General features: G+C 55.3%; 3 protein-coding genes across 8 annotated transcripts; 1 reads left to right on the plus strand and 2 right to left on the minus strand.

Annotated features, from left to right (window-relative positions):
• The first annotated feature begins 60 nt into the window (after window positions 1-60).
• On the plus strand, window positions 61-3142 carry THTPA (thiamine triphosphatase). 2 transcript variants are annotated; one of them, XM_047862104.1, is made up of 3 exons: window positions 61-313; window positions 801-1352; window positions 2449-3142. In XM_047862104.1, the coding sequence occupies exons 1-3, from the start codon at window positions 253-255 to the stop codon at window positions 2592-2594; spliced, it is 759 nt and encodes a 252-aa protein (XP_047718060.1). In that variant the 5' UTR covers window positions 61-252; the 3' UTR covers window positions 2595-3142. The 2 variants fall into 2 exon arrangements, with proteins under 2 accessions (XP_047718060.1, XP_047718061.1); XM_047862105.1 differs by having other exon boundaries at window positions 291-401.
• A 140-nt stretch (window positions 3143-3282) lies between these two features.
• Window positions 3283-11601, minus strand: AP1G2 (adaptor related protein complex 1 subunit gamma 2). Of its 3 annotated transcripts, XM_047862074.1 has the most exons (22): window positions 11450-11599; window positions 10894-11098; window positions 10316-10440; window positions 10033-10174; window positions 9815-9911; window positions 9564-9640; window positions 9350-9445; window positions 8874-8954; window positions 8476-8574; window positions 8245-8300; window positions 7960-8073; window positions 7623-7763; window positions 7470-7524; window positions 7264-7386; window positions 6486-6575; window positions 6271-6398; window positions 5909-6013; window positions 5456-5576; window positions 5237-5372; window positions 3996-4159; window positions 3682-3780; window positions 3283-3579 (listed from the first exon to the last, which is right to left on the minus strand). In XM_047862074.1, exons 2-22 carry the CDS (start codon window positions 11095-11097, stop codon window positions 3478-3480), a joined length of 2355 nt encoding a protein of 784 aa, XP_047718030.1. In that variant the 5' UTR covers window position 11098; window positions 11450-11599; the 3' UTR covers window positions 3283-3477. The 3 variants fall into 3 exon arrangements, with proteins under 3 accessions (XP_047718030.1, XP_047718032.1, XP_047718031.1); XM_047862075.1 differs by lacking the exons at window positions 3283-3579; window positions 3682-3780; window positions 5237-5372 and having other exon boundaries at window positions 4024-4159; window positions 11450-11601; XM_047862076.1 differs by lacking the exons at window positions 9564-9640; window positions 9815-9911; window positions 10033-10174; window positions 10316-10440; window positions 10894-11098 and having other exon boundaries at window positions 11534-11552.
• Window positions 11602-11776: 175 nt separating this feature from the next.
• On the minus strand, window positions 11777-23225 carry JPH4 (junctophilin 4). 3 transcript variants are annotated; one of them, XM_047862081.1, is made up of 5 exons: window positions 20030-23225; window positions 18485-19256; window positions 15353-15471; window positions 14495-15027; window positions 11777-13549 (listed from the first exon to the last, which is right to left on the minus strand). In XM_047862081.1, exons 1-5 carry the CDS (start codon window positions 20406-20408, stop codon window positions 13466-13468), a joined length of 1887 nt encoding a protein of 628 aa, XP_047718037.1. In that variant the 5' UTR covers window positions 20409-23225; the 3' UTR covers window positions 11777-13465. The 3 variants fall into 3 exon arrangements, 2 of the variants coding, with proteins under 2 accessions (XP_047718037.1, XP_047718038.1); XR_007152869.1 differs by lacking the exon at window positions 11777-13549 and having other exon boundaries at window positions 14892-15027; window positions 18441-19256; XM_047862082.1 differs by lacking the exons at window positions 11777-13549; window positions 14495-15027; window positions 15353-15471 and adding an exon at window positions 15510-15722 and having other exon boundaries at window positions 18441-19256.
• Window positions 23226-23910: the final 685 nt, after the last annotated feature.

Consider the following 23910-nt stretch of genomic DNA (forward strand, 5'->3'; position numbering starts at 1 on the left):
GAGGCGAGAAAGCAAAATCTCCCTTTGGAACTACACCTCCCATCATGCACCTGGACTCCCCAGGGTGCCGGGCTCAGCCTGAGGCCTGAGACCCGGGCCGACCCACGGGAGCCGGGAGGGGTCGGACACGAGGAGCAGAGCGCGGGGAGAACCTCTGCGCTCCCAGCCCACCGCCGAGGTCGCGGCACCCCTATCACGTACCTAGCCTCTCAGGCCCCGGCCTGTCCTCGGCACCGCCACATCACGCCTAATATGGCCGCTCGTGCTGGGACCGGCCCGGTGCACAGAGAGCCGGACCGAGGTCCGAGGCCAGGTACTGTTCCCGGCATTCCTCGCTGGCGTGGTGTGGGGTCCCCGCTCCATCTCCAGGTCCCCGGGGAGGGAGGCCCTCGGGCTTTGAGGTGAGACCCGGGGCTCCGCTACCCGGTGCTGTGGCGAAGGGCGGGGTTGTTCCGGGAAGTGAGCCACCGGCCACCCGGGGTAGCAAGGTATGGAAGACAAGTACTGAAAGGAGGACACCCACTACAGTTCTCTAGGAAGCCCTTTGAATTGACATCATGAACGGTGTAAGGGATTACCTGGAGATCTGTCACTGTTGCAGGGCTTTAGAACATCAGAGACAGAGGGGACCATCCATCACTAGGCAGGGAGAAAGGGCTGTAGCCCCAACAGAGAGCCCTGTGACAGTGTGTCCCTCCTAAGTTCTTCCCCGGGGTGGGGGAGGGGGTGGTTACTGAATTGTCCCCCTGCAAGGCCAAGCATCCTTGGGAGCTCAGCAAATTGTTATTGACTGATTGCAGGTATCATGGCCCACGCCTTGATTGAGGTGGAGCGAAAGTTCATTCCTGGGCCTGGCACAGAGAAACGGCTGCAGGAGTTGGGGGGCACCTTAGAGCACCAGGTCACCTTCTGGGACAGATACTATGACACGCCTGAGCTGAGCCTCATGCGGGCTGACTACTGGCTGCGGCATCGAGAGGGTAGTGGATGGGAGCTCAAATGTCCTGGAACAACAGGTGTCTCAGGACCCCACCAGGAGTATGTGGAACTCACAGTTGAGCCTGCAGTTGTGGCCCAGCTCTGTGAGGTGCTGGGGACTGAGGTCCTGGGGGCAGGAGGTGTGGCAGCTGTGCTGGGCCCACTGGGGCTGCAGGAAGTAGCTAGTTTTGTGACTAAGCGTAGTGCCTGGAAGGTGGTGCTCTCTGGAACTGATGAAGAGGAGCCTCTGCTCAGGGTGGACCTGGATACAGCGGACTTTGGCTACACCGTGGGTGAGGTAGAGGCCCTGGTGCACGAGGAGGCTGAAGTCCCAGTTGCCCTGGAGAAGATCCACAGTCTCAGCAGCATGCTTGGTGAGGGAGACAGGCGCTTGTGTGCATTCTTTGCCTTCATTATCTGTCTTCTGGGTGTACCCACTGAATGGGTTCATGGGGAGGGTTCGTGGGGAGGGTCTTGGGGTTATTTCTGTACTGGGGATTGTTTGAGCAGTTTTTTGAAAGACCCAGTTTGCTTTTATAGTAGCTGCCTAACCTGAGTCAAGTCCTTCCAGGTCTCTAATCTCTCTCAGTCCTTGCCTCATTTAGTTCACACACCTCCAGCCACTCGAAGTTTGCATCAGTTCTCTGCTTTAATCCATCCACCCATCCTTCTCTCCCCCAAATCCCGTCCTCTTATTTTTACAACTACCTGGAGCCCTCATTTAATTTGTCCTGTTGACTTTGACTAAAAGGCGAGAACAGTGTATTTATGTGACAGGCAGCAAGACAAGTGTTGGCTTATTTCTTTTTCTGTAGACAGTTCATCCACAGAAGTATGAGTTTGTGCATCCCATGAAGCCTTAAAGCTATGGAATGCTGTTCTCGCTATCTCAACAAACATACGCTGAGTTCACCACTATATGCCCAGCATGCTGCCAGGCACTAACAATAAGATACTGACTTATTATGGTTCCATACCACCATTCTAGATGCTAGAATTCTATGTGAGTCCCACCCCACAGCTATAGCTACTTCTGTCATTTCTTCTATATCCCTTGGGTTCTCTGTGTGTACCTCTGCATGTGCTTCATTACCAACCCAATGAGCTTTGGCCTGCCTAGACGGGCTTTAATCTCAATTGAGGGATGGAGCAATAACTGAAATGAGTGGATACTGAGGCACCCTCTTGTCTTCATGGCACCTGAACGCCTCCTCACCATTTCTCCTTGCTGGAGGAGAGGCTCACGCTTGGCTTCCCAGCCCCACTCCTACCTGAAGTGGTCTTTGTAGGCCCCACTTCCACAGGCCAGTCAGGGTGAGGGATGGTGGGTTATAGAAGCTGGACGGGTGGCATTCAGAATCCCAGTGCTGCCTTGGAAAGAACTCTGGGGTCTGGCTATCTGGACAGGGAGCAGAGTCAATGCATTTGAAGCTCTGTCTGGTTCTCTCCTCCTTCCCCTTTTGCCTGTAGGTGTGCCTGTACAGGAGACAGCACCTGCCAAGCTGATGGTATACCTACAGCGTTTCCAGCCTCAGGACTATCAGCGCCTGCTACAAGTACACAGACTCAGAGAGAAGCCACAGGGGACTAAAGATCCTGAAGGCAACTTGGGCTAGGGTGTCAGTTCCTCAACAGGGAAGAGTCTGAGTCTAACAGGGTTCCCTCCTGGGCTCACTATGCCTCTTCCCCTGGCCTCCTTCTCACACTGACTCCCCGCTCTCCAGCCCTTCCTGTTCTTTCACCTTACCCTCAGCTATCCTTTCTTGAGCCCTCCCTGGCTGCCTCCTTTCCCTCATCCGTCAGATGCAATCTGTGGGCCGCCCCTCTCCCCTGGCCGCTAAGCAGCCTCCATTGATTTCCGCTCGTGTTTATAGGATTTCCACTTAGCTGTGATCAGTAGTTAAGCACAGGAAAATCCCTTGCCACCCCCCTCCCTTGGTCGATGCCATTGATTCTGCCAGCGGCTCCTAAACCGCCTTACAGCTGAGTTAGAGATGAGGGGAGGGATTTCCCTGCCTTGGGGTGTGGGAAATAGCAGCAGGTTGGGGAAGTGGGTGAGAATCTGTCAGAAATCTAGAAGTTCTGGTTTTACTTTTCGCTCCTGCGCCCTACTCTGGCCCAGATGGTAGAGTGTCTCCTATGGAGGTTTAGGGGCAAATTTGCTCCCCATCCTGGAAGGGGTAGAAAGAAAAGTCCTCAATTGTTCAAACAGGTTCCTAAGGCTGAAAGGAAGATACATACTTTAGTTTTTGGATAAGAAAACTCTTCCCTTCTATGATTCATAAACACTTTCTATCTCAAATATACCCAAATATGGCTTTTGCCCCTCAGGCTTTATTGGGCTTTCATTATTGGGAAGGCAGGCCCCCACAGTTTTTGCAGAGGCAAGCACAGGCCCAGAGCACCACCTGCTGGTAGCCAATCACCAGGCTCCAAGTGGCTGGGACCCTGGGGGGGTTCAGGACACAGGAGGATTTCAGACCGTGAGTGGAGGCTGAGTTACTGCCATGTCTCCACAGGCAAGTTGTTCACCTCAAAGATCTCCTGCACCGACTGGCCAAAGTGGTTGTAGGTGAGGCGCAGCTTTAGCCTCAAGGGGGCCTAGGAGTATGAGAGTGGAGACCAAGGTTAGCACCTGTGATTTGTCCTGTCCCTGGGCCTTATCAACAGGAAGGGGTTGTGGGTGGGTGCTCTTGAGCTCACCTTGTTAGGATTGAGGATTCTGAGGAGCTGGGTCACTGGAAGGCCACCCTGAGCTGGAAGTGTGTCCCCACTGGGGGCCTGTAGCTGCAGCTGGAAACTCTGAACACAGGAGATTGGGCAGAGCACAGTAAGGCAGCTAGCTGGGCTCAGGCAACCCCTCCACACCCGAGAGTCTCAAACCCTCTTCCCATAACTTCCCAAGTGCTTGTCCCTGCATTGTCATTTCCTTCTCGTTCTTCCTCCCACCCACCCCCTCTACTTAGCCTTTTCTCCTCAAGTGCCCAGGCCACCTCAAATCCTGGTCTTCCACAAACCTTGGGCACAGCAGCCTGGCAGATGAAGTGGGTGACATCAGCTCCTGAGGTGTTGGTAGCAGTGACCATGATTAAGAGCAAAGCAGGAGTTCCAGAGGGTCGAACAAAAGACAGATTCAGCTGTAGTCCTTCCCGCTCAAACACTCTGAGATTTGGGATGGAAGCTGGAATATGGAGAGAGAAGCAGCTCAGTGTATGGGCAAAGATAACAAGCTCATTCATTCATTCAACAGAAATGAAGTGAACACCCACTGGGTGCAGGGCAGTGCTTGAGATGCTAGTAACAAAGTGGACAAGAAGATGAAACTCATAGTCCAGTGGGCAGAAAAAAACAATAAACAAGAAAACAACCAAGATAATCACAGACCAATTTGTGCTGTGAAGAAAATAAACGATGTCAGAATAACTGGGGAGAACTAACTTAAATAGGAGTGGTGGGGGAAGGCATCTGACATTGTAGCTGAGGCCTGAGAAATGAGAATGAGCCAGTCGTTTGGTGTGCTGGGCAAGAACATTCATGTAAAAGGAACACAAACTGCCAAGGGCTTCAGATGAGAGGGTCTGAGATGCTGACGGGCCAGTGGAGGGGGTAGCGGGGAAAGAAGATGAGATGTGCTGGGAGGAAGCCGGGCCCCACAGGTGAGGGTAAGAAGTCTGGAACAAAGGGAAGGCATTGAGGGGTATCTGAGAGGGAACAGGCACAAGCTAATGAACACTTACCTATCAAGAGGGGATGTGATTTTGGCAAAGAAGGAGAACCAGCACATTTCCACCCCTCCTTTTCTTAAGTCGTGTCCCATCTCCCCCTGCTTTCTTTTTTTAAAGTTTATGTATTTATTTTGAGAGAGAGCGTGTGTGCATGCATGTGCAGGAGGGGTAGAGAGAGAGAGAATCCCAAGCAGGCTCCACTGTCAGAGCTTGACATGGGACTCCATCCTGTGAACCTCGAGATCATGACCTGAGCCGAAATCAGGAGTTGGACACTTGGGGCACCGCGTGGCTCAATCAGTTAAGCAACCAACTCTTGATTTCCACTCGGGTCATGATCTTACGGTTCATGGGATGGAGCCCTACGTGAGCCCCGCATCGGGCTCTGTGCTGACAGTGCAGAGACTGCTTGGGGATTCTGTCTCTCTCTCTCTCTCAAAATAAATACATAAACACTTTTAAAAAAGAGTCGGACGCTTAACTGACTGAGCCACCCAGGTGCCCCTCCCATCTCCCCTTTGCTGAGGGCTTACGTGGGGGTGGAGGTGCACCGGGAAGGTCGAGGAGGTGTACTAAAGCGCCTCCTGGGGAGGGATCCAGAGGGGGTGGGGGCTGGGCATCCCCAGAAGTGCCATCCAGGAGATCTAACAGATCCAAGAGCTTGGAGGCCTAGGGGAAAGGGCAGAAGGAGCAGGGCTGGGTGTGGAAGCCCGACCAAGTCCTCATCCCCCTGCGGCTTCTGGCCTCCTCACCTGGGGCTCTGTGGACACAAGGGCTGTTTCCGAAAGCTGGGCTTCTTTGCTTTCCTTTGCTTCCCCATCAACCTGAGACCCGCCTCTCTCCACAAGAGGCATCTTTTCCAGGATGGCGGCCCTGAGAGAATGGAATACAGGTGTGTCCCTCTGAGTGGACCCTGGGCTTTTCATAACAAGCATGGGGGAGGGAAGGGTGAGACCATGCAGAACCCTGGGCACATGGTGGGTCAGAGTGCCTTTCTGATTTCCTAAGAGGGCACACAGTTGCCAGTTTTCAGATGAGCAAGGAGGGCTGGAAGCCAACTTAGCTTCAGTGAACTACAGGCAGGAGGCTCTGACTGTGAAGAAGTAAGGACGCAGGTGAGGATGAGACCCTTGTGCCCAGAGAGGGGCACTGGGGAGAGGACAGGTGAGGAGGGGGCAGGGGTGTGGGTCCTACGCCAATCGCACCTCATGTGGTCATACTTCTGGAAGAGCGTGTTGTACTCCACAGCCCGCTGCTGCAGCTCCACGTCCAGGCAGCTCCCGTAGATGGACACCACCTGGCGGATGCGGCTGGGCCACAGGGTGGTGTGTGAGTGGGGATGCAACCTGCCCCGCCCTTCAACTCCAGGATATGGCAGGGAAGGGAAAGGCCCCACGGAGCAGGGGGATGCCCACAATACTTGGCTCAAAAAGAAGAACCTAAGGATTGGGGGGACTGGGATGTGTGTATCGACAGAAACTCAGAAGCCGGTGGGCACAGTGAAGGGACATCTGTCCCTGGAGACACCAAGAAGAAGGTCTCTGGAGGGGCTGGGACCCTTTCTTACTTGCTGTCTCCACGGAGCCGGGTGCTGAGCTTCATGAGGGCTGTCAGGGCATATCCTCGGGTGGCTGGCTGGGACATGTGGGATTGCAGCACCTTTTCCAGCAGTGCCAACACCTCCTCTTCCTCCACCTTCAGCAGGGACAAAGGTAGTAGCCTTGGGGCATCTTCCCTCTCCTGCTGAGTCCCTCCTTGGTGTACTCCCAATGGAGGTCTTACCTGAAGGGGCTCTGTTTCCTCACAGCTCCCTTCCAGCAGGAGGTCCCCGTATTCTCCAATGCACCAGGCTGCCACTTGCACCAGTGGTTGCTGCATGGGATAAGAAACATGGTAGGCCAGGTTCTGGGTCCCCTCCTCAGCTTCCAACACCTGTGACCTCCCTTTATGCAGCACAGAGGTAATGGGGTTTGGAGGGGTGGGGAAAGGGAAAAGTCTTGCCCTGGAACAGTTATGTAAGTTTGTTTCCCTGCTGGCTCTGTCCTGGCTCTTGGACAACTTCTGCCCTCTGGTGGCCACGCATGAGAACTACATGGCTTCATCAAAAGGGGCTCAGCGAGAGGGAAGCAAGAGGGTCCTTCCCTCGAAGGGGTACCATGGTTTCTGCCCATTCTATTTGGATAATATGGAGAAATGACTACAGATAGTGGCTGGCTTCTGTTAATCCACTTGGAATTCAAAATAATAAAGCCTTATACATGAAGAAAGAACTCTATCTCATTTGACACTCAAGACTGCTCTGGGAGGTAGACAGCTGAGTACACTGAGCATAAGGAGACTTAAATAAGTCATCTGTAGTTACACAGCCAGTAGATACCAGAGCCAGTTCAAAAGTCTAGGTGCTCTAACTAAAAACAGGGCTGTGTCCTTGAGTGTCTCTGCGAAGTAGGTAGCTGTGACTTCCAGGGAGAAATAGTTAGGACTCCGGTGGAGGGAGTAGGTGGCCCAGGAAGGGCTAAGAGGGTTGGGCGGCCCTGGGTCTGGGTGGTGGGAACAGTACTTGGGAGATGTCCTCTGCCAGGGCGCTGTACAGGCGGCGCACAGAATAGGCATGTAGCTCCTGGGCCCCCCCAATCAGCTGGGTCAGGTTGGCCACTGCATCATCCCGTACATAGATGCCTGCCTGGAAGAGGTGAATGGGGCCAAGTCAGAGTGGTGAGCCCTGCCCACTCCCTCCCAGCTCTCTTAGTCCAGTCCCTGCCTCACCGTTGTCAGCACGCGCAGGATGGTATCTATGTGCCACCGCTTGGTTGGGGCAAACCTAGGGGACACATGGCTCTTCAGCCCTGGTGCTGACCCTCCCCAGATTCTACCATCTTTGCCTCCTGGTCTTTGCCTACTGGGCACCTGTCACCTCACCTCTCTGCTGCCAGCAGGATGCCTGAGGCACAGTCGGCCCGTAGATCTGGGGGGCAGGATTCCAGAAAGCTCTGCAGCTCTTGTGTCATAGCTCGCACGTTGGAGCTATTCACCAGAGCCAGGCTCAGTTCCAGGGCCCGCCTATCAAGAGAAAGAGGTCTGTCTATACGGAGTAGCCAGGTCACCCCAAAACATATCTCAGGCCCTCCCTTCTCCAGGCACTGGAGCGGCACCTGTCTCCTTAATCCCCCTACTTCAGCTGTCTGATCCCATCCAGGTCTTAGCTACCAGGTGCTGGGCCCTCTGCCCCGTCTTCTCTTTCGTCTGTCCCACTCACCGGCTGAGGGAGGCATCAGGTTCCCGCAGACATTCGACCACAGTGGGCCGGTGCCGCTGTACAGCGCTGTGATCAGACTGCACCATACGCAGCAATGACGTCAGGGCTACATACCTGGCCAGAGTGGGAGAGGCCCTATCACACCATGGCCATCAGCCCCCTCCCTGCCCCATCTTGCCCTGAGTATTGGAATAAGAGGTAGGTGAATCAGGAGATCCTGGAAGAAGCAGGGGCGAGGGCCAGGTGCTCAGTGGCACAGCCCAGCCAGACACCTGGGACTATCACCTAATGTTCTTGTCATTGTTGAGCAGGAAGCGGCCAAGAATGTTGACGGCTAGAACCTATGGGAGGCAAAGGTTGAGGACAGTCAGGGAAGGAGCAACTGTCCTTGTTAAGGAGTGGGGAACTTCGTGGCACAGGATGATGGGTGGGGAGGAGAAACCGGTGAATAGGACCCATCTGCCTGGCTGGGGCTGGTGAGTGGGGCCCCAGTGGGAGAGGCATATGGGAGGATACCCGAAGGCCAGGTGCAGAGCGGATGTCCATGATGGTCAGCACTGTCTCAAACAGGACTGCACTGCCCGCATTTCGGCTGGTATCTGTGTTAGTGGCCACCTGAGTGGGTGGGAGAGAAGGTGCAACTAGAAGGGGCTCTGTCCTCTCCTCAGGTCTCTGGAGGGTATCCACCGTGTCATCCCTCCATCATCTAACGAAGTTCCCTGAGCCCCCACGATGTGTCAGGGACTACCACACTGAGACAGACTGTGTCCCTGTCCTCATGGAGATCCCAGTCTAGAGGGAAATGGAGATGTGACTATACGGCCACCACAGAATGGGTGGTCACGTGAGGGATGCCTGGGGCTGGTGGGATCTCAGAGCAACACACCTAACCGGTGCCCCACTCCAGCCCCAACCTGAGCCAGCAAGTCATTCATGGTCTCACTGCTCTCTTCATGGTTCCGGCCCAGAATCCGAAGGAGACGAAGTATCCGGACCTGAAGTTGGGTTAAAGGTTGAAAGGTGGAGGGGTTCAGAGGGTGAGAAGTCGGGCTGAGAAAAATCCAACACTGAAGAAAGTATCATGAGGGGTCTGGCTGGTTTCCTAGAGCTTCCCTGCCCCTTCGTCCCTTGGGTCCTGGGAGATCAGACGTGTGTGAGGCTCAGGGATTTGGAGACAGGCTTTTTTGTTGTCATTGTTACCAAACTGGACTTTCTGACCTTTAGGTATCCCCATTCCAGCACTGGTCTCGGGATGACCTGTGCAATCCTGTGTCTGCCATCTTCCTAAGACACTGACTGACCCAAAGGGTTCTCTGGGAGGTGACCGATAGCCATGGGCTTACTGCTAAGCTCTCTGTTCCAGGGATACAGCAGGAAAGGATCAGCCCACCTGCAGGAAGGGGTCGCTGACTCCAGATATACTGTGTTCTGTGGAATATCCCGTTGTCACCAGAGTCCGGAGGATCTTCACCAGCTGGGGCACCACCTGGAGGGAGGGCACAGCCTTACTGGGCATTCTTCCTCAGCCTTTCAACCTTCAGCCCCATTCCAACCCCATTGCCCCTCTTTTCCTGGACGAGGGCCTGCCCCTTTCACCAGCCCACCTTTCGAAAATGCTTGAGGGCTGCAGGGCTTCGTTCACAGAGCTCCGTGATCAGCGTGATGGTGCCCAGCAGGATGCCTGGTGTGGGGGTAGGGAGTGAATGGTGGGCCAGGGGCACAGGCGAGCCTACTGCGCGTGTGTGTTTGTGTGCACATGCTACCCCTTCTCCTATGGGCTGGTGTTCCTGTCCCATTTTTCACTTCTGTCCATAGCCAGAGGTAAGGCAGGGGACAGGGAGCCCTGTGGCCTTACCATGGTGGCGTTCATGAAGCAGTTGGGCACAGGGTGGGAGGAAGATGTTGGAGAGCTCAGGGACCTTCCGGATCATGTGCACTGCAGTCAGAACAGCCTGCAGAGATCAGGGGCCTCAGAAGAGGGCAGCGGTCTGCCAGGATGGACCTCCCACCTTTGACACATGGCCAACAGGACAGTTTCTGGTGGGGCAAGGGCCTGCAGTCCTGCCATCTCACCTTCTTGCGCACATAGGAGCTAGGCTGCAGGAGCAGTTTCTCCACCTCAGTGGCCAGGTCCCGGCACATTTCAGCAGAGCCCATAGTGCTCAGAGTGCACAGGGCCAGGCCTTGTACTGCCTGAATCCCCTGGCTCAGGTCACTGCAGAGTTGGGGAGGGTGGTCAGTCAAGCTCTGAGAAATCTACCCTGCCCAGTACCTACATTAGGCAGCCCCCTGGGATTTCCCAGTTCCCCACTCTTCCCATCTCCCTGATTCCAAGTGGTTCCCAGAACCCTCTCACTTCTTGATGCTGTTGGTAATGAGCAGGTGGGCATCCTGCCTCTCATCCAGTAGAAGCATGGCCCCCAGGTAGCCCACCCTCTTGTCTGTGAATCTGGGGGAGGCAATCAGTTTCAGGCACTCCATCTACAGGGAAGGAGGCAGAACAGGAAGGGGCAGGGGTGAAACTGGGAGGCACTAACATCCCTTTTCTATCTTCTTTACCACCAGATTAACTTATGGTAGCACCATTTCCCATCACCCTCCCTTCAACAAGAGGAAAGGCTTAGGAAATTCAGAGTTCGTGGGTAGTTTCGAGGAACCAGGGGTCAAGGAGGATGGGAGAAGAAAGGAGGTGACTTGAATGGGGCTGACCAGAGAATGAAGTGTTCAGTCCAGCTTATGACCCATAGGGGTTGTAATAAGGACGGGGGTCAGCAGTGCATGCTGTGAGGGAGGGCTCAGAATCTTTGTAGAATTAAAAAAACAAAAAACAAAAAACCCCACAACAACCAGGGCACAACTAGGTGAGGGTGTCCAAGACCCTGCTCTATTAGTCTTCCTCATCAAACTCAGAAGGGAGGAGGGCCTGCCCAATACCTGTCCAAAGTGGGCGGGGTAGCCCAACATGTGGACGTAGAGCAGTTTGGCCAGCTGGCGGTGCCTGTGCAGAGGGTCCCCATCGCGGAAGGAGGCGCGGATGTGGGCGCACTCCTTTTGGATCACCTCCCGCTCCTGTGCCTGGGTCTTGGCCCCACGTATCTCCTCGATTAGATCTTGAAGCTTCAGTGAAGGTACCACCATCCTGAAGGGGCAGAGCCCGGAAATGGAGAGGGCTTTAAACCCCTCGGGCCGAATACCTGGCCTTCTAGTCCAGGCTTGCCCTGTGCCATCCTGAGGGACTGGGCCCCGAAGCTACCCTAAAACCGAGCCCATATTTACCTTTGCCCACGTGAGTCTCCACATCCCACCCCTTCCACACTGCGGGAGGAGATTCCACACCACGCATGCGTGCCCGCCCCACCTCTGCTCCCGTTCGTACTGAGCATGCGCCAGAGCCTATTTCCCACCCCCACCCCCCCACCCCAGCCTCCAGCCCCACCTGGTTTCCCATCCCTAGCTCGGCCATTCATTTCCTTTCAGGGCCTCGAGCTACCTCTTTCGTGGTATTCTTCCCCAGGGTCACACCTCAGGCGGCCTCAGCTTCACACCAGGGCGCCAGCCCTAAAGACAGCCTCACCTGCCTGGTCTCAACTCCGCTGCTTTCCCCCCAGCGCTTCCGGGTACAGGGCCCGACAGGGGTTGGTCCTTCGACTGGTCCTTCCTTCTTCCCGCCCTCTTCACGGGACCCCGCCCCTCCCGGGCAGACCCACTGAGCCGTCTAGAGTATAGAGTACTCTGACCTCAGGCCTCAGGCTTTGGAGGGGGGGGGGGAAGGAGCTCTTCTGGCAGCAAGACTGCCTGGTAGGCCTGGGGTTCCCCAAGAGGGCTCTTTGTACATTCTCATCACCCAGAGAGCCTCAGAGAGCTTGGATTTGAAGCCATCGCACCCCAAAGGAGATGACAGTCCCCCCCCTTTTTTGAACTTTTTTATTAATATATTTTTTGTTAAATTTCTTTGTATTTTTTTCCTGCAAGACTTGGTGTTGGCGGCACTGTTGTAGTTTAACTTCAATCCCAAATTCCATGAAATAGAAATCAGAAGTAAAGGTTTAGAGGGGAGGGAGGGAGGCAGGCCAAGGAGTAAACAGAGTTTGACTAGAAAAAAAGAAGAGGGTATGTATGGTGGGCATTCCCAGGCAAGGCCATTCCTTGAGGGAGGGGGTTGGCAGGCAGCTTGCGTCTGCCTCATGCAGGGGAGGGAGGAAAGATCCCCTGGGGACCCTACAGAGGGGTCCCCCTCTTCCTAGGGCTTCCTGCCCCCAGGGGAAAGCTATTAACAGGGATCAGCCACAATCTCAAACAGGGCTCTCCACCCACCTCTCACCCTGGTTTGACTGCCACCTCTGCCCTGCCTGGAAAGTGTGTGAGAGATTGGCTTCCTTTGATCCCTCTTTCTGTTGTTTTCCCATTTCACAAGATCCTGATGTGATGGGGGGAAGGGATATAACCCATTTAGACTACTAAACTTGTCACAGCTTCTGCTGCTCTGTGAGTTCCTCTTATCTAGGCTGGTTGTGTTCCCCAAAATGCCTCCCTGCAACCCGCACACCATAACTGCCAGAGTTGGGGAGTGGGGTCCTAGCTCAAGTGCCTCTAACCCTCGGCAATAGAAATGTCTTCTTCAGGCCCCTTAGAAGTCTAATCAAAGGCCACAAGTGAGTCCAGACCAACCAAATAAATTTTAGGGGGGGGGGGGGGAGAAGAGGGTGGGAGAGGTCAGTGGGTAGACGTGACTGTGTTAGACATTTTCTTTCCTTTACACATTGCTCTTGACAAGGCATGCCACCCTAGGGGGGTTGGACGAGAGGCTGGCTGTTGAGGAAAGGAAGAGGGAGATCCTAGGGAGTCATTCTACTTTTCATCTCCCCTATCTCCTTCAGGGAAGGATGGAGTTAGGCAAGAACCTAGTTCAGTGCTTGGAGGTGAGATCGGATCCTCCAAGGTCAGAGATGGAGGCCATATGTCCTCCAGCTCTTCCACTAGGCCTCAGAGGGACACCAGGCCCCTTGGGTCAGGGAGCCACAGCAGCTCAGCCAGTGCCTTGCCCAGTATACAGTCATCCCTTCTCCATTTTCTTCTTCCTTCCCACTCAGCTTCCAGGAGACCCCTCAGGATACCAAACCCCCACCCTCACCGAAGTTCAGGTCTAAAGAAAAGGCGGGGAGGACATGGGGCAATGGTCTGACTTAGATTTGTGTGTCTCAGAGAAGAGAGCAACTCTGAGCGAGAAAAGCCCTTCATATGTAAACAATCTAGAGAGAGAGGTTGGGCAGGGTGGGGAGGAGAGTGAGGAAGACAGAGACAGATCCAGAATAAATGAGAGAATCTGAAAGGACAGCTGGAAAGAAAAAGCAAAAGACAAAAACAAAGGGGGAACAGAAAAGAATGGGAAGGGAGAAGAGAAAGAAAGAGAGGAGAAAAAAACAACCAGGAGGAGGAAAAGAGAAAAAGGCAGGTCAAAGAAGTGAAGAGGCAGCAACCGAAGCCAGAACTAGGCTGGGCAGGAGCCTCAGGTGAGGAGCTGGGAGAACAGGAACGCCAGGCTGAGGTCCAGGAGGGCCACGGCTCCCACCACCAGGGGGTTGGCAGCTCCCTAGAGAGATAAGGGGAAGGAAATGCAGTCTCAGTCCCTAAGGACCGTGTCCAGCAACAGGTCCCAACTTCCTGCCCTGGCAAGTGGCAAAGCTGAAGGGTCCCAGGCACCTCTCCTCAGAGGTCAGAGCAGGGGCGTGTCCAACCTTTGTTTTAGATTGCAGAAACACCTCTCTTCTCCCAGGCAGGGCCCCACCTTCTCTCAGGCTCCCTCAAGTCGGGAACAGCCCTTCCTCCCTCCTCCCTCCACTCCCCTCCCACTAGCAGCATGTCACGTGGCCCAGGCAGAAGGTGCCTGGCCTTAGTAGCAGACGCTGGCAGCAGCAGCCAGTACTGCAGTAAAGCAGAGAGGGATGAAGGGGTGAGGATGTAGTTGCTAGGAAACAGGAGAGGCCTGGCATCCAATCAGAGTAGAGGGTTCTGGGGAAACTCCACCCCTCCCAGTTTTCTGCCTCCTTTCCCATTTCCCTTCTTCCCAGGAGAGGGAGGGAGACTCAGGGTAGGGAGGGAACAAGCTTTTCCTTTTTTATTTCTGGGCACCAAAGAGAGAAACTGTGGAGGTGGGGGTGGGGGTGGAGTAGGAAACGAGGAGCTGGAAATGATATGGAAGGAGAACAGGGAAAGATGTTTTGGCTCTACCATTACTTATTGGTAACCTTCGGCAAATTACTTTAAGTGCTCTGGGCCTCAGTTTCCCCATCTGTCAAACGAGGGAGCTGGAGATGAAGGTTTCTAAGGTTGCTTGCAGTTCACAAGTTCCCTTTTTTTTTTTTTTTTTTTTTTTTTTTTTTTTTTAAGGTGGGATATGGTCCAAGACTGGGCAGGCAGAAAGGAATCTGAGTCCAAATCGGAGCCCCTAAAGGGATCAGAGAGATGTCTGGAAAGGATGAGAGGCAAGGCTTTAAGGAGAAAAGGGGCCACAAAGCGGGGATGGAGGGCATCTCACCGGCTGGACGGGCCTCTCCGTTGCAGCAGGCTCCTCAAACTCTTCCATCAGGCACCCGGCTTCAGGACCCCTTGAGAATGGGCCCCTCAGGACTGGCGTGGCCATGGGCTCAGGCTCCAAGCGCCCTGGGGTTCTCAGCTGGGGCAAGGGCTCTTCGTCTTCCCCTTCCTCCTCTCGAAGACTTCCAGAGCTGTCACTGCAGCCTCCGAGGAGTGGGGAACCGTCTCTGGGCCCTGGCCCCTGCATCCCAGCCTCATCCTCGGCCTCATAGCCAGCTAGTTCCTCTGCCTGCTCACCTGGCCCCCCCCACTCCTCAGGCCAAGCTTTGGGGCTGGAGAAGGGACCCCGGTCCCCTCCAGGAGGCAGTGGGCTCCGGCGGGCAGGGGGTCGCCAGGGTTGGCGGGAGGAGGCAGGACTGCTGGGCAGTTCAGGGGAGCCCTCTGAGGGGGTCAGTCCATTCTCGTATACCCCAGGGCTGTCCTCATCCAAGGGTTCTGTGTCGGAACCTTCTGAGTCTTGCCGGGGTCTGCGGCCTGCAGCAGGGATAGCTGAGAATCAGAGGGGCCTAACTGGACTTGGGAAGCAAGAGCTATAGCTTTATCCCTCTCTCTGGGCACCTCCCAGGACTTTGCATCCCCAGGCTTACAGCCTCTCATAGCCTAGACCCCAAGCCCCTAGTCCTTATTACTAAATTTCATAAGTTCCCGGTTGCACTCTCCAAACAACTGGGTCTGGCTCCCCTCTTCAACCCCTTGGACCCTCATACTTTGGCTTTTTCATCCCCAGTCCTCTGTAGGGACTTCCTTCCCTTTCCCCACACCTGAGCCCCTCCAGCTCCCCAGGCTGCCCACGCCTCACCTGGGGCCTCTAACATGGGTTGCAGGTCCTGGGCTATCAGTTTGGCCATTCGAGCTGCCTCCACAGCCTTCTCAGCGACGCTGCTGGCTGCCACTGCCTTTAGAAGGGCATCTGCCGCCCTGTCGGGTTCCAGGGGCAGGGACTTAGCAGACCTGCTCCGATGCTCCAGCCCCCTGGCCCATGTCCCTGCCACATCATGTCCTCTGGATTTGAGCTCACCTCTGGAGTCCTCACTCTTGCTCACACACTGCTGGCTGCTCCCTTCCCTGGCCTGGCAGGGCAGCTGGCTTCTGGTTTCCTCTCCTAGACCTGGGCTGTGACTGCTCTCATCACACTTTCTTGCTCCTTTCATGCCTGCCACCATCATGTCCTGTAGTAACACCTTCCTTCTTCCAGCAACAGGGGCCAGGCCCTCCCTGGCTGCCCTCAACTCTGTTATCCCAGCCCCATCCTGCTCCCTTCCCAGGGACAGAGGAGACCTCATGCTCTTAGCACATCTCTCTGTAGTTGCACCTGCTTGGTACTTCCCAGCAGCTTTCCCTGCATTGCCCCTTGTTCTGGGCCATCTGCTCCCTGTGCTAGGAGCCTTTGCCTCCTTTCCTTACTGCTACTAACCCTGCCTCTTCATTGCAGACTTCCTGACATGAGAATTTCACAGGTTGCTTTTCTTCAGCCTCTTCTGTTATCACACTGTTCTTGCCTCTTGGTCATTGCCTCTGTCTCCCTGCACCATCACCTCCTTTCTGAGTTCTGGAACTGGGATAAGCATGGGTCTCCCCTTTCTGTTTTTCCTACTTCTTCTCATGCATGCTTTCTCACTATGGTGTTTACATCTTCTGAGGAAGACCTTAGTTTCCTTCCCTTTCACATGTCTCTCCCATTGTGCCCTGCTCTGTGGGTACAGGCCACCATGAAGCATTATCAGTCCTTTCCCCATGGTTGTTTCCCAGTTCTCCCTCTGATGTCAGATGCTTCCTCAATTTACCTTCCCTTTCAACTTCTGATTTTAATCACAGATGCCCTGTGATCATTAAATTAGTTCTGTAATCCTGACTGAAGGTGGGGCACAAAGGCACAGAGATAAAGGTAATCAGATATACTTGGGCTTAAATGGATCAAGACCCCTCTGGCCCCAGGCTTGTTTCATCTGGCTTAGGAAGGCAGACTGGGTATGGGGGTAGGGAGAAGTGTGGTGGTGTTCCTTGTAGTCTTAAGTCTATCCCCTCTTGACGTACCTCAGGAGATATGGTCAGCCTCCTCCCCTCAAATCTGCTGGGTTAAGGACTTTTAGAGCCTGTTTGGAGGGACCTCAGATAACCATGTTCTTCTGTCTTTGCACTGTTAGACTCTATATGGCTAGTCCCTTCCTGAAAGTAAGCTGGTCTCAGGGTTTAGGGCAGGGGATGATGATCACAGTCTTGGGTTGCATGGAATTCTATCGGCGGCCAAAAAACTGCAACACTGACAACTCGAGCCTGTTTCTGAGTTTGGAGGGTGTCGATGAGCAAGTCCTAGGCAGCAGAATCAGTCATCAGGCTACCTGGCAGAGGCACCTGCTACTGAGGCTCTGCTGTTTCCATGGTAGCTGGCAACCAATCAGGTTTGCCAGGCCTGTTGCTGGGGAGAATAACCAGCCTCCTCCCACTGACTGATCTCTCAGCTCCTGGGATCAGTTTTTCCTGCCCATGCCTGTTCCTCATCTAGGCTAAAGTGCTCCCTGGTGCCCTGCCCTCCCCCTTCCCTGGCTTAAGGATCTGGACTCTAACCACCCAGACACTGAGATGTATCTACAGATAGACATCTCTGGCTCAGGCATCTACTTTGGAAATGACACGTTCCTACACATAACTTGATCACCCATTATACAAACTCACTGAAGCATATTTGGACATATCTTGGCCTCTGATCCTCTGAAACAGTCTCAAATTTAAACAAAATCCTTCAACTGTACACTCCCCTTTAAAGAAAATCCAACATATGAAAATTTACATGTATGAGTTATATAAATTAGGGGCCTGTGAATCGCATTACAAATGGGTTTTTGGCTTTCTTTAGATCTGTGCTATCGAATCCAGCATTTAAAATGTAGCTAGTCTGATTTGAAATTATGTGCTATACATATAAAATATATATACTAGATTTCAAAGGCTTAGTAAAAAAAGTAATGTAAAATCCCTCATTAGTAATTTTATGTTGATTATATGTTGAAATCATCAAAATTTGGCTATACTGGTTTAAATAAAAATGTACTATTTAGGGGGCACCTGGCTGGCTCACTCCGCAGAATGTGCGATTCTTGATCTCAGGGTCATTTGGGTTCAAGCCCCGTGTTGGGCCTAAGACTTACTTAAAAAAAAAAAAAAGTACTATTTAAATTCAATTTACCTGTTTCTTTTTATCTTTTCACATGGCTACTAGAAGATTTAAAATTATATATTTGGCTTACATTATATTCCTACTGCACAGTGCTGCTTTAGATAATAAGGTCCTCTATATGCATGGAAATGTAATCTGAATTACAGAAAGAAAATTTCATTTACAGGCAAGCCTCCTCCCCTCAAACCTTTATCAGTTGGGTAAAGGAAGGCAGAGGAGGCAAAGCTCATAGGAACTATCTTTTCATGTGGATAGATCAGCTGTACAAACTAGATCTCCTCAAGGCCCAAGGCTGGAATTCTATCAGTCCGGTGGGCACGCTAGGAGGTGGCTAGGAATGCACACTCCGTCTCCCTGCCCCAGGCTGCTGCCCCCAGCTGCAAGAGGAAGACTAGGGACATGTCTGACTTCCAAGAGGTTTCTGAGCCTGTATAAGCCAGCGCTCATTGCTACTCCCACACACAACAATGACACACATCCCCACAAAAGACACTAAGACACACTTATAGTCTAACACGGCTTCCCTCAAATACCCAGCCACCCACAGTTACACCCACATCCACCTGTAGCCTCAGATATAAACACTCCCGGTACCCAGGGCTACAACTGCTTGGCCCTAGGCCTGTTCTTCCCCACCAAGCCCTAGGCCTTTGGTCATGGCCCTCCTTTAGGCACTAACTACCCATCCCCCACCCAACTGTCCCCAGGGTACCTTCTCCACTTAGCCCAGCTTTGGCCTCTGCAGCGGATGCCCACCTGGCAGCAGCGATCTCCTGACGCTGGCGGGCAGCGCTCACGGCTCGACGGGCGCCTTCGACAGCCCTGTCCACCTTCTCCTTGACTTTGCCCCGCCGAAGGGCCAGAGGCAGGAGGCTGCGCACGCGCCCCCCGTGCACCAGCCGGTTGCGCTTGTACTTGCCCTCCTCGCGGGAGCCGTCCGGGCGGGTGGTTCGTCCGTAGCCGTGCCGCCGGTTGCCCAGCCACTCGCCCTCGTAGCGCAGCCCGTTGGAGCGCTGGCTCACACCATAGCCGCTGCGCCGGTCGGCGCGCCATTCGCCCGCATACACCTCAGTGGCAGAGCCCTCGATGAGGGCGGGCGGAGCTGGGGCCGGGGGCCCGCTGGCTTCGGAGCCCGGGGGTCCTGTGCTGCCCACCTCACTGCTCACCTCGCTGCGCAGGGAGCCCCGCTTGCTGCCCAAGGAGCTGCGGCGCCCGCCAGCCCGGAGCCCGCTGAGCAGCAGCGAGCGGCGGAAGAACCCGCCGGCCGCGGGAGTGCGCTTGCGGGTGGACGCGCCTTCAGCGTCCCCCGGCCCGGCCAGCACGAAGCCGCCCCGGGAGCCTGAGGCCGGGCTGCCTCCCTCGTCGCCCGGCAGGGGCAGGGGTGGGGGCGGTGTCGGGGGGTCGCTGTGGCCGGAGTCCAGGGAGGTGCGGCGGGGCGAGCGCAGCAGCGCCGCCTGATGGTAGGGCACACTCTGGCGCACCCCGTAGCCGTGGCGCTTCCCGGCCTGCCACTGGCCCTGGTAGGTGCCTGTGGGCGGGGTAGGACCGGGAGAAAGGGTCAGGACCCGCTGCTTCCTGCACCTTAGGCCCCAAGCGCCCCCGAAGGCCCAAGTGTAGGGAGGGAGTGGTGGGGACAGCTAGCGTGGAGGTCGGGGAAAAGCACTAGGAGCTGGGACAGGCCAGGTTGGGTCAGAAGGTGTGGGAGAACACGGTGAAGACCGACAGGTAGTAGGAGATCTGTGGATTTGGGGCGTGCAGGTAGACAAGGGAAAGGGGTAGGGACGGGCAGGCTGGGGTGTATGAAGGACAGATAGTCCAGAGGGTGTGAGGGACAGGCTGACGGGGTGTTTAAGATAGTCATGTGACAGGCAGACAGGACTATGAGGAGCAAGCTGACTGAGGAAATGTGAGGGGACAGGCGGAGCAGAGGTGTTATGGACAGGCAGGTGGAGAGGGGAGGTGTGGGACAGGCAGCAGGGGTGGAAGGGACAAGCAGATGGAGGGTGTAAGAGGTAGATGGGGGGGGGCGTGTGAGGGACAGGCAGACAGGGAAGAGGTGAGGGCAGGCAGACTGCAGACTGGGTAGAGGGAGAAGCAGGCAGGGGCCAGATAAATGAGAGAGACGTGTGCGATGGGAGGAGAGGGCAACAAGATGGGAGCACGGGGCGCATATGAATGGGGAAGGCATACAGGAGGACAGCGGGGCACGGGTGCAGATGGTGGGGAAGGCGTACGCGGGACAGGCCGACGGGAAGGCGCACGCGGACGAGCAGACAGACAGTAGTGGGCCGGGCCCCGCACCTCCGTCGGAGTAGGTCTCGGTGCCGTAGCCGTCCTGGAAGCCGTCCTTCCAGAGCCCGGCGTAGCGCAGGCCCGACACGCTCTCCCACACGCCGCTGCGCCCCTTCAGCCCGCCCAGCCACTCGCCGCGGTACGTCCAGCGGCTCTTGCGCTCCACGCCCAGCCCTTCGCGCTTGCCCTGCTGCCAGTGGCCCTGGTAGCTGTGTCCGCCGGGCCCCGTGAAGACGCCCAGTGACTCGAAGCCGTGCGCCCAGCAGCCGCTGTACTCGCCCTGGGCGCCGGGCCCCGTGCACACGCCGTAGCCATGTGCCCGCCCCGCCTCCCAGCCCCCCACGTAGCAGCCCCCGTCGTCAAAGTCGAACTTGCCCCCGGGGGACATGCATGTAGTTGGCGCGGCCTCAGCCCCCCGGCGGCTCAGCGCATCCTGGGGCTGGAGAGCCGGCTGGGGGCCTGCGAGCGGGGCGAGGCCTGGGGGCGGGGGCAGTTAGACCGGGGCCGGGCGGGGGGGCCCCAGCGCGGGCTGGCAGGGCCGGACCCTCATCCTGAGTGGCTGCGGAGAAAGAGGGGGGAAGTGGCGAGCGAGGCCCCTCCTCTTTGCCCGCCGCTCCCTGGCCCAGAGGCTCTGGGGCATCAGCACCGCCCCCCAACCCCCCACCCTTCGGCAGCATCTTCCAGCAGCTCTTAAGCTTTGGGGGCATGGGGGCTCCCCCACCCCTCCCTCCTATTGAGAGCCCCTCCCAGGACTTGGGGCCCCAACCCCAAGCAGGAGTCCCGTTTCTCCAGCCTGGAACCCCAAAGTGTCGGGTGTGGATGGCAGTTGCTGGGGCGGGCGGGGGGGGGGGGGGTCCTGAGAGGGGGTTGGGCAGAGTCGTAGGCCGTCCGCTCCTCTGGCTGCTGTCAGGACCCTTCTGCCCCGATTCTCTGGCTTCCCAGGCAAGGGGTGGAGGATGAAAATGTAGGGGGGGGGGGGGAGATCGGACCAAGGTGGGCAGTGGGTTTGGTGGGGGGAAAGATGGGGATGGAGGAGGCTCCGCAGGGAAAAGACGAGGGTGGGGATGGGCAGACAGGCGGAAGGGAGGGGGCAGGTTACTCACCATGTGGGCTGGGGCTCAGGCTGCCTCCCAGGCACAGCATCCATGGCAGGATACCTCCACTCCCACCTCGTCCCGGCAAGTCAAAGCCCCCTCCCCTTCCGGAGAGACTGCTCCTACCCAGAGAGCGAAGGTGGGGGAGCCGCAAGAGAGAGTCCCCTCTCTCCCCAGCTGGAGGAGCAGGCGATGGGGGTGGGGGGCGAGGTAGTGGCAGGGGTGGGGTAGGGGATGAGAATAGTGGAGGGGAAAAATTTTGCCTTGGATGGAGATAGGGAAGAGGAGCTGGGAACTGGATGGGAAAGGAGAGGGGGCTATCAAAAGGAGGTGTTTTTTATTATTTTTTTCCCTTCTTATGGTTGGGAAAGGAAAAAAAAAAATCAAAATTCCGATTCCATCCCAGCACAAATCAATGTTTGCTCCATCCCAGCATCACGGGGGAGGCTGGGCCAGGCAGATTTAAAGGGGCAGGGAGAAGAGAGAAGAGGAGAGGGTGGGGAGAGAAGGAGAGGAAGAAGACACAGTGGCGATGTTAGCAGTGTGTGTGGGGGACCCAGGCAGGAAAGGATGGGTGCCGGCTAAATCTGAGGTGAAAGTAGAGGCAGGTAGAGAGGAGAATGAGGGGCACAGAGACCCCCCCTAGGGTGGAAAGAAACCCAGGGATGCCGGCGGGGAGTGGGGTGAGACCGAGGGTTGGGGGAGAGGGGGAGGGGAGCACAGCGAGAGGGAGGAGACTGAGCTGAAGATGGGGAGGCTGGGGGAGGCTGAAGGCAGGCGGGGGAGGAGAGATACAGGCGAGGCCGGGAGAGGGCGAGAGGAATACAAAGAAAGGTGCAGGGGTGAGAGCTAAGGAGGGGGAGATGCTGTGGGGGAGGGAGGGGGGACCCATTCTGGGACTGCTGAGGGTTGGCAAGGAGGAGAGAAGCAGGGGAGGAGGAGGAGGGAGAAAGAAATAGATAGGGAGAGTGCGAGTGAATAAGGGTTGTAAGGGAGAGCGAGAAAGCTCTGCACAGGGAAGGCCTGGCATGGGCATAGAAATCCAGGCAGCTAGAGCCCAAGCAGAGACAGGAGGGCCGGAAGTGGTGTTCGTGGGGCTCTAGGGAGAAGGATGAACCTGCCAGTCGCTTGGACCGAAGCCAGGAAGCCTTTGGGCATGGATGCCTGTGTCCACCAATCCCACTGTCCTCCAGAAGTAACTGCTGCAGGGGGCCAGAAAGCTCCCCTGCTTGCACTTTCTGGGGAAGCCTGAGATGGGGCCCTGCAGGAAGCCTGGCTTCACCAGTGCTTTTCCAGATCTCACCATCTTCCACCTCTGCTGACTATTTCTCCCTGGGTTGTCTCTCCGAAGGGGGGTATGAGGGGTGTATTGTTTTTGAATGGTGAATGGTGAACAAGGGTTCGTCCTTGGTAGTGCCATGAAGACTCTGGGGCTTTGGAGCCTTTTGTAAACCTAGGGGCTAAGACACACAGACATGTTTGGGTGGGCCCTTATTGTGGTAAGCCCCCCTTTGGTCGACCACCACTCCAACCACTCACTAGAGGGGCAGCACATCCTGGGCCTTCCTTTTTACAGACTGAAATAGGCACATGCTGTCTTCCTGCCCCTCAGCTTACTGATGCATCTATCCTGCACCTAAGCATTTAGGAGGTAAGATACTGTCCAATTACACACAATGGGGTAAATAGTCAGATATACCCAACTGCTTTTATTTTCATACAAAGTCAGGCCCATCCATTTTACAAAGAGAACTGAGGCCCAGAGGGGAAAGTCATTCACTGGAGGTTACACAGCTGAGGTGGCAGAGCTAGGATTAGAACGCTAGACTTCAGACCTCTGAGCCCTATAATTCTTCCCAGGATTCCATGTACTTGGGAACCTCCCTCAGACTCAGGAGCTCCATTTTGAGTACTTTAGTAAAATAAAGAACATGAGGTTTGGAATAAACAGGAATTACCCTTGCAATGTATTTTCCCAAAGATGGATACAAAGTTGGAGAAATGTGTATATTTTAAGTCTCCAGGGCAGGGATCACATCTTCTAAGTGCTTTGCACAGAACAGGGCAGCTGTGAGTCTACTTGGGCCAAGACTACCAAGTCTACTTGGTAGAGAGGACTTTCCTCCCTCCCTCCCTGCCTCCCTCTCTTCTTTCCTTCCTCCCTCCCTTCCTCCCTCCCTCCCTTCCTTCCTCCCTTCCTGCCTCCCTCTCTTCTTTCCTTCCTTCCTTCCTTCCTTCCTTCCTTCCTCCCTCCCTCCCTCCCTCTCTTCCTTTCTTCCTTTCTTCCTTCCTTCCTTCCTTCCTTCCTTCCTCCCTCCATTTTGCCATTTAGCAGACATTTACATAGTTTACTGTGTACCAGGCACATTGCTAGGTGCTAGAGATCGAGTATCGTCCTCATGGAGCTTACTAGCAAAAAACTAACCAACTCACTAGTAAACTAACAAGTAACTCTAGTGTAGTTAGTGCTATAACAGTTTCGAGGGGTAGAAGTAGAGTAGAGATGGAAACTAAGTTAGGCTGGCTCCCTAGGGAAAGAGGTATCTTAAAGGATGAATCCAGAAAGGATTCTGGAGCAGGCCAACCACCCTCGCATTCCTCACCCTCAGATATTCAGGACTTCCTTCTCCACACAGGGCCTCTTCCTACTCAGCCCCTAAGATTTTCCTGTTCTCCAAGAAAAGGGAAGAATAAGAAATCTACAGGACTGGTGAGACCTGTGCCCTGTTCTTTAGGGAGAAAGGGTGGGAGGGGTAAGTGGAAGGTAGGAATTGATGCCTGCTCGGTGAAGTGACT

This window comes from Prionailurus viverrinus, chromosome B3 (assembly GCF_022837055.1).
Source record: "Prionailurus viverrinus isolate Anna chromosome B3, UM_Priviv_1.0, whole genome shotgun sequence".
Lineage (NCBI taxonomy): Eukaryota > Metazoa > Chordata > Mammalia > Carnivora > Felidae > Prionailurus > Prionailurus viverrinus.

Bases quoted from the DNA above. Each gene is read 5' to 3' on its own strand.
- THTPA (XM_047862104.1), top strand. From the start codon at position 253: ATGGCCGCTCGTGCTGGGACCGGCCCGGTGCACAGAGAGCCGGACCGA. The intron at 314-800 runs GTACTGTTCCCG...GACTGATTGCAG, and splicing joins GGACCGAGGTCCGAGGCCAG to GTATCATGGCCCACGCCTTG. The intron at 1,353-2,448 runs GTGAGGGAGACA...TTTTGCCTGTAG, and splicing joins CAGTCTCAGCAGCATGCTTG to GTGTGCCTGTACAGGAGACA.
- JPH4 (XM_047862081.1), bottom strand. From the start codon at position 20,408: ATGTCCCCCGGGGGCAAGTTCGACTTTGACGACGGGGGCTGCTACGTG. The intron at 19,257-20,029 runs GTGCGGGGCCCG...CCCCGCCCACAG, and splicing joins CGAGACCTACTCCGACGGAG to GCACCTACCAGGGCCAGTGG. The intron at 13,550-14,494 runs GTGAGATGCCCT...TTATCTCTCTAG, and splicing joins CGGAGAGGCCCGTCCAGCCG to GGAGCTGCCAACCCCCTGGT.
- AP1G2 (XM_047862074.1), bottom strand. From the start codon at position 11,097: ATGGTGGTACCTTCACTGAAGCTTCAAGATCTAATCGAGGAGATACGT. The intron at 6,399-6,485 runs GTAAGACCTCCA...TCCCTGCTGAAG, and splicing joins AGGAAACAGAGCCCCTTCAG to GTGGAGGAAGAGGAGGTGTT. The intron at 3,580-3,681 runs GTGAGCTCAAGA...TCATACTCCTAG, and splicing joins GAATCCTCAATCCTAACAAG to GCCCCCTTGAGGCTAAAGCT.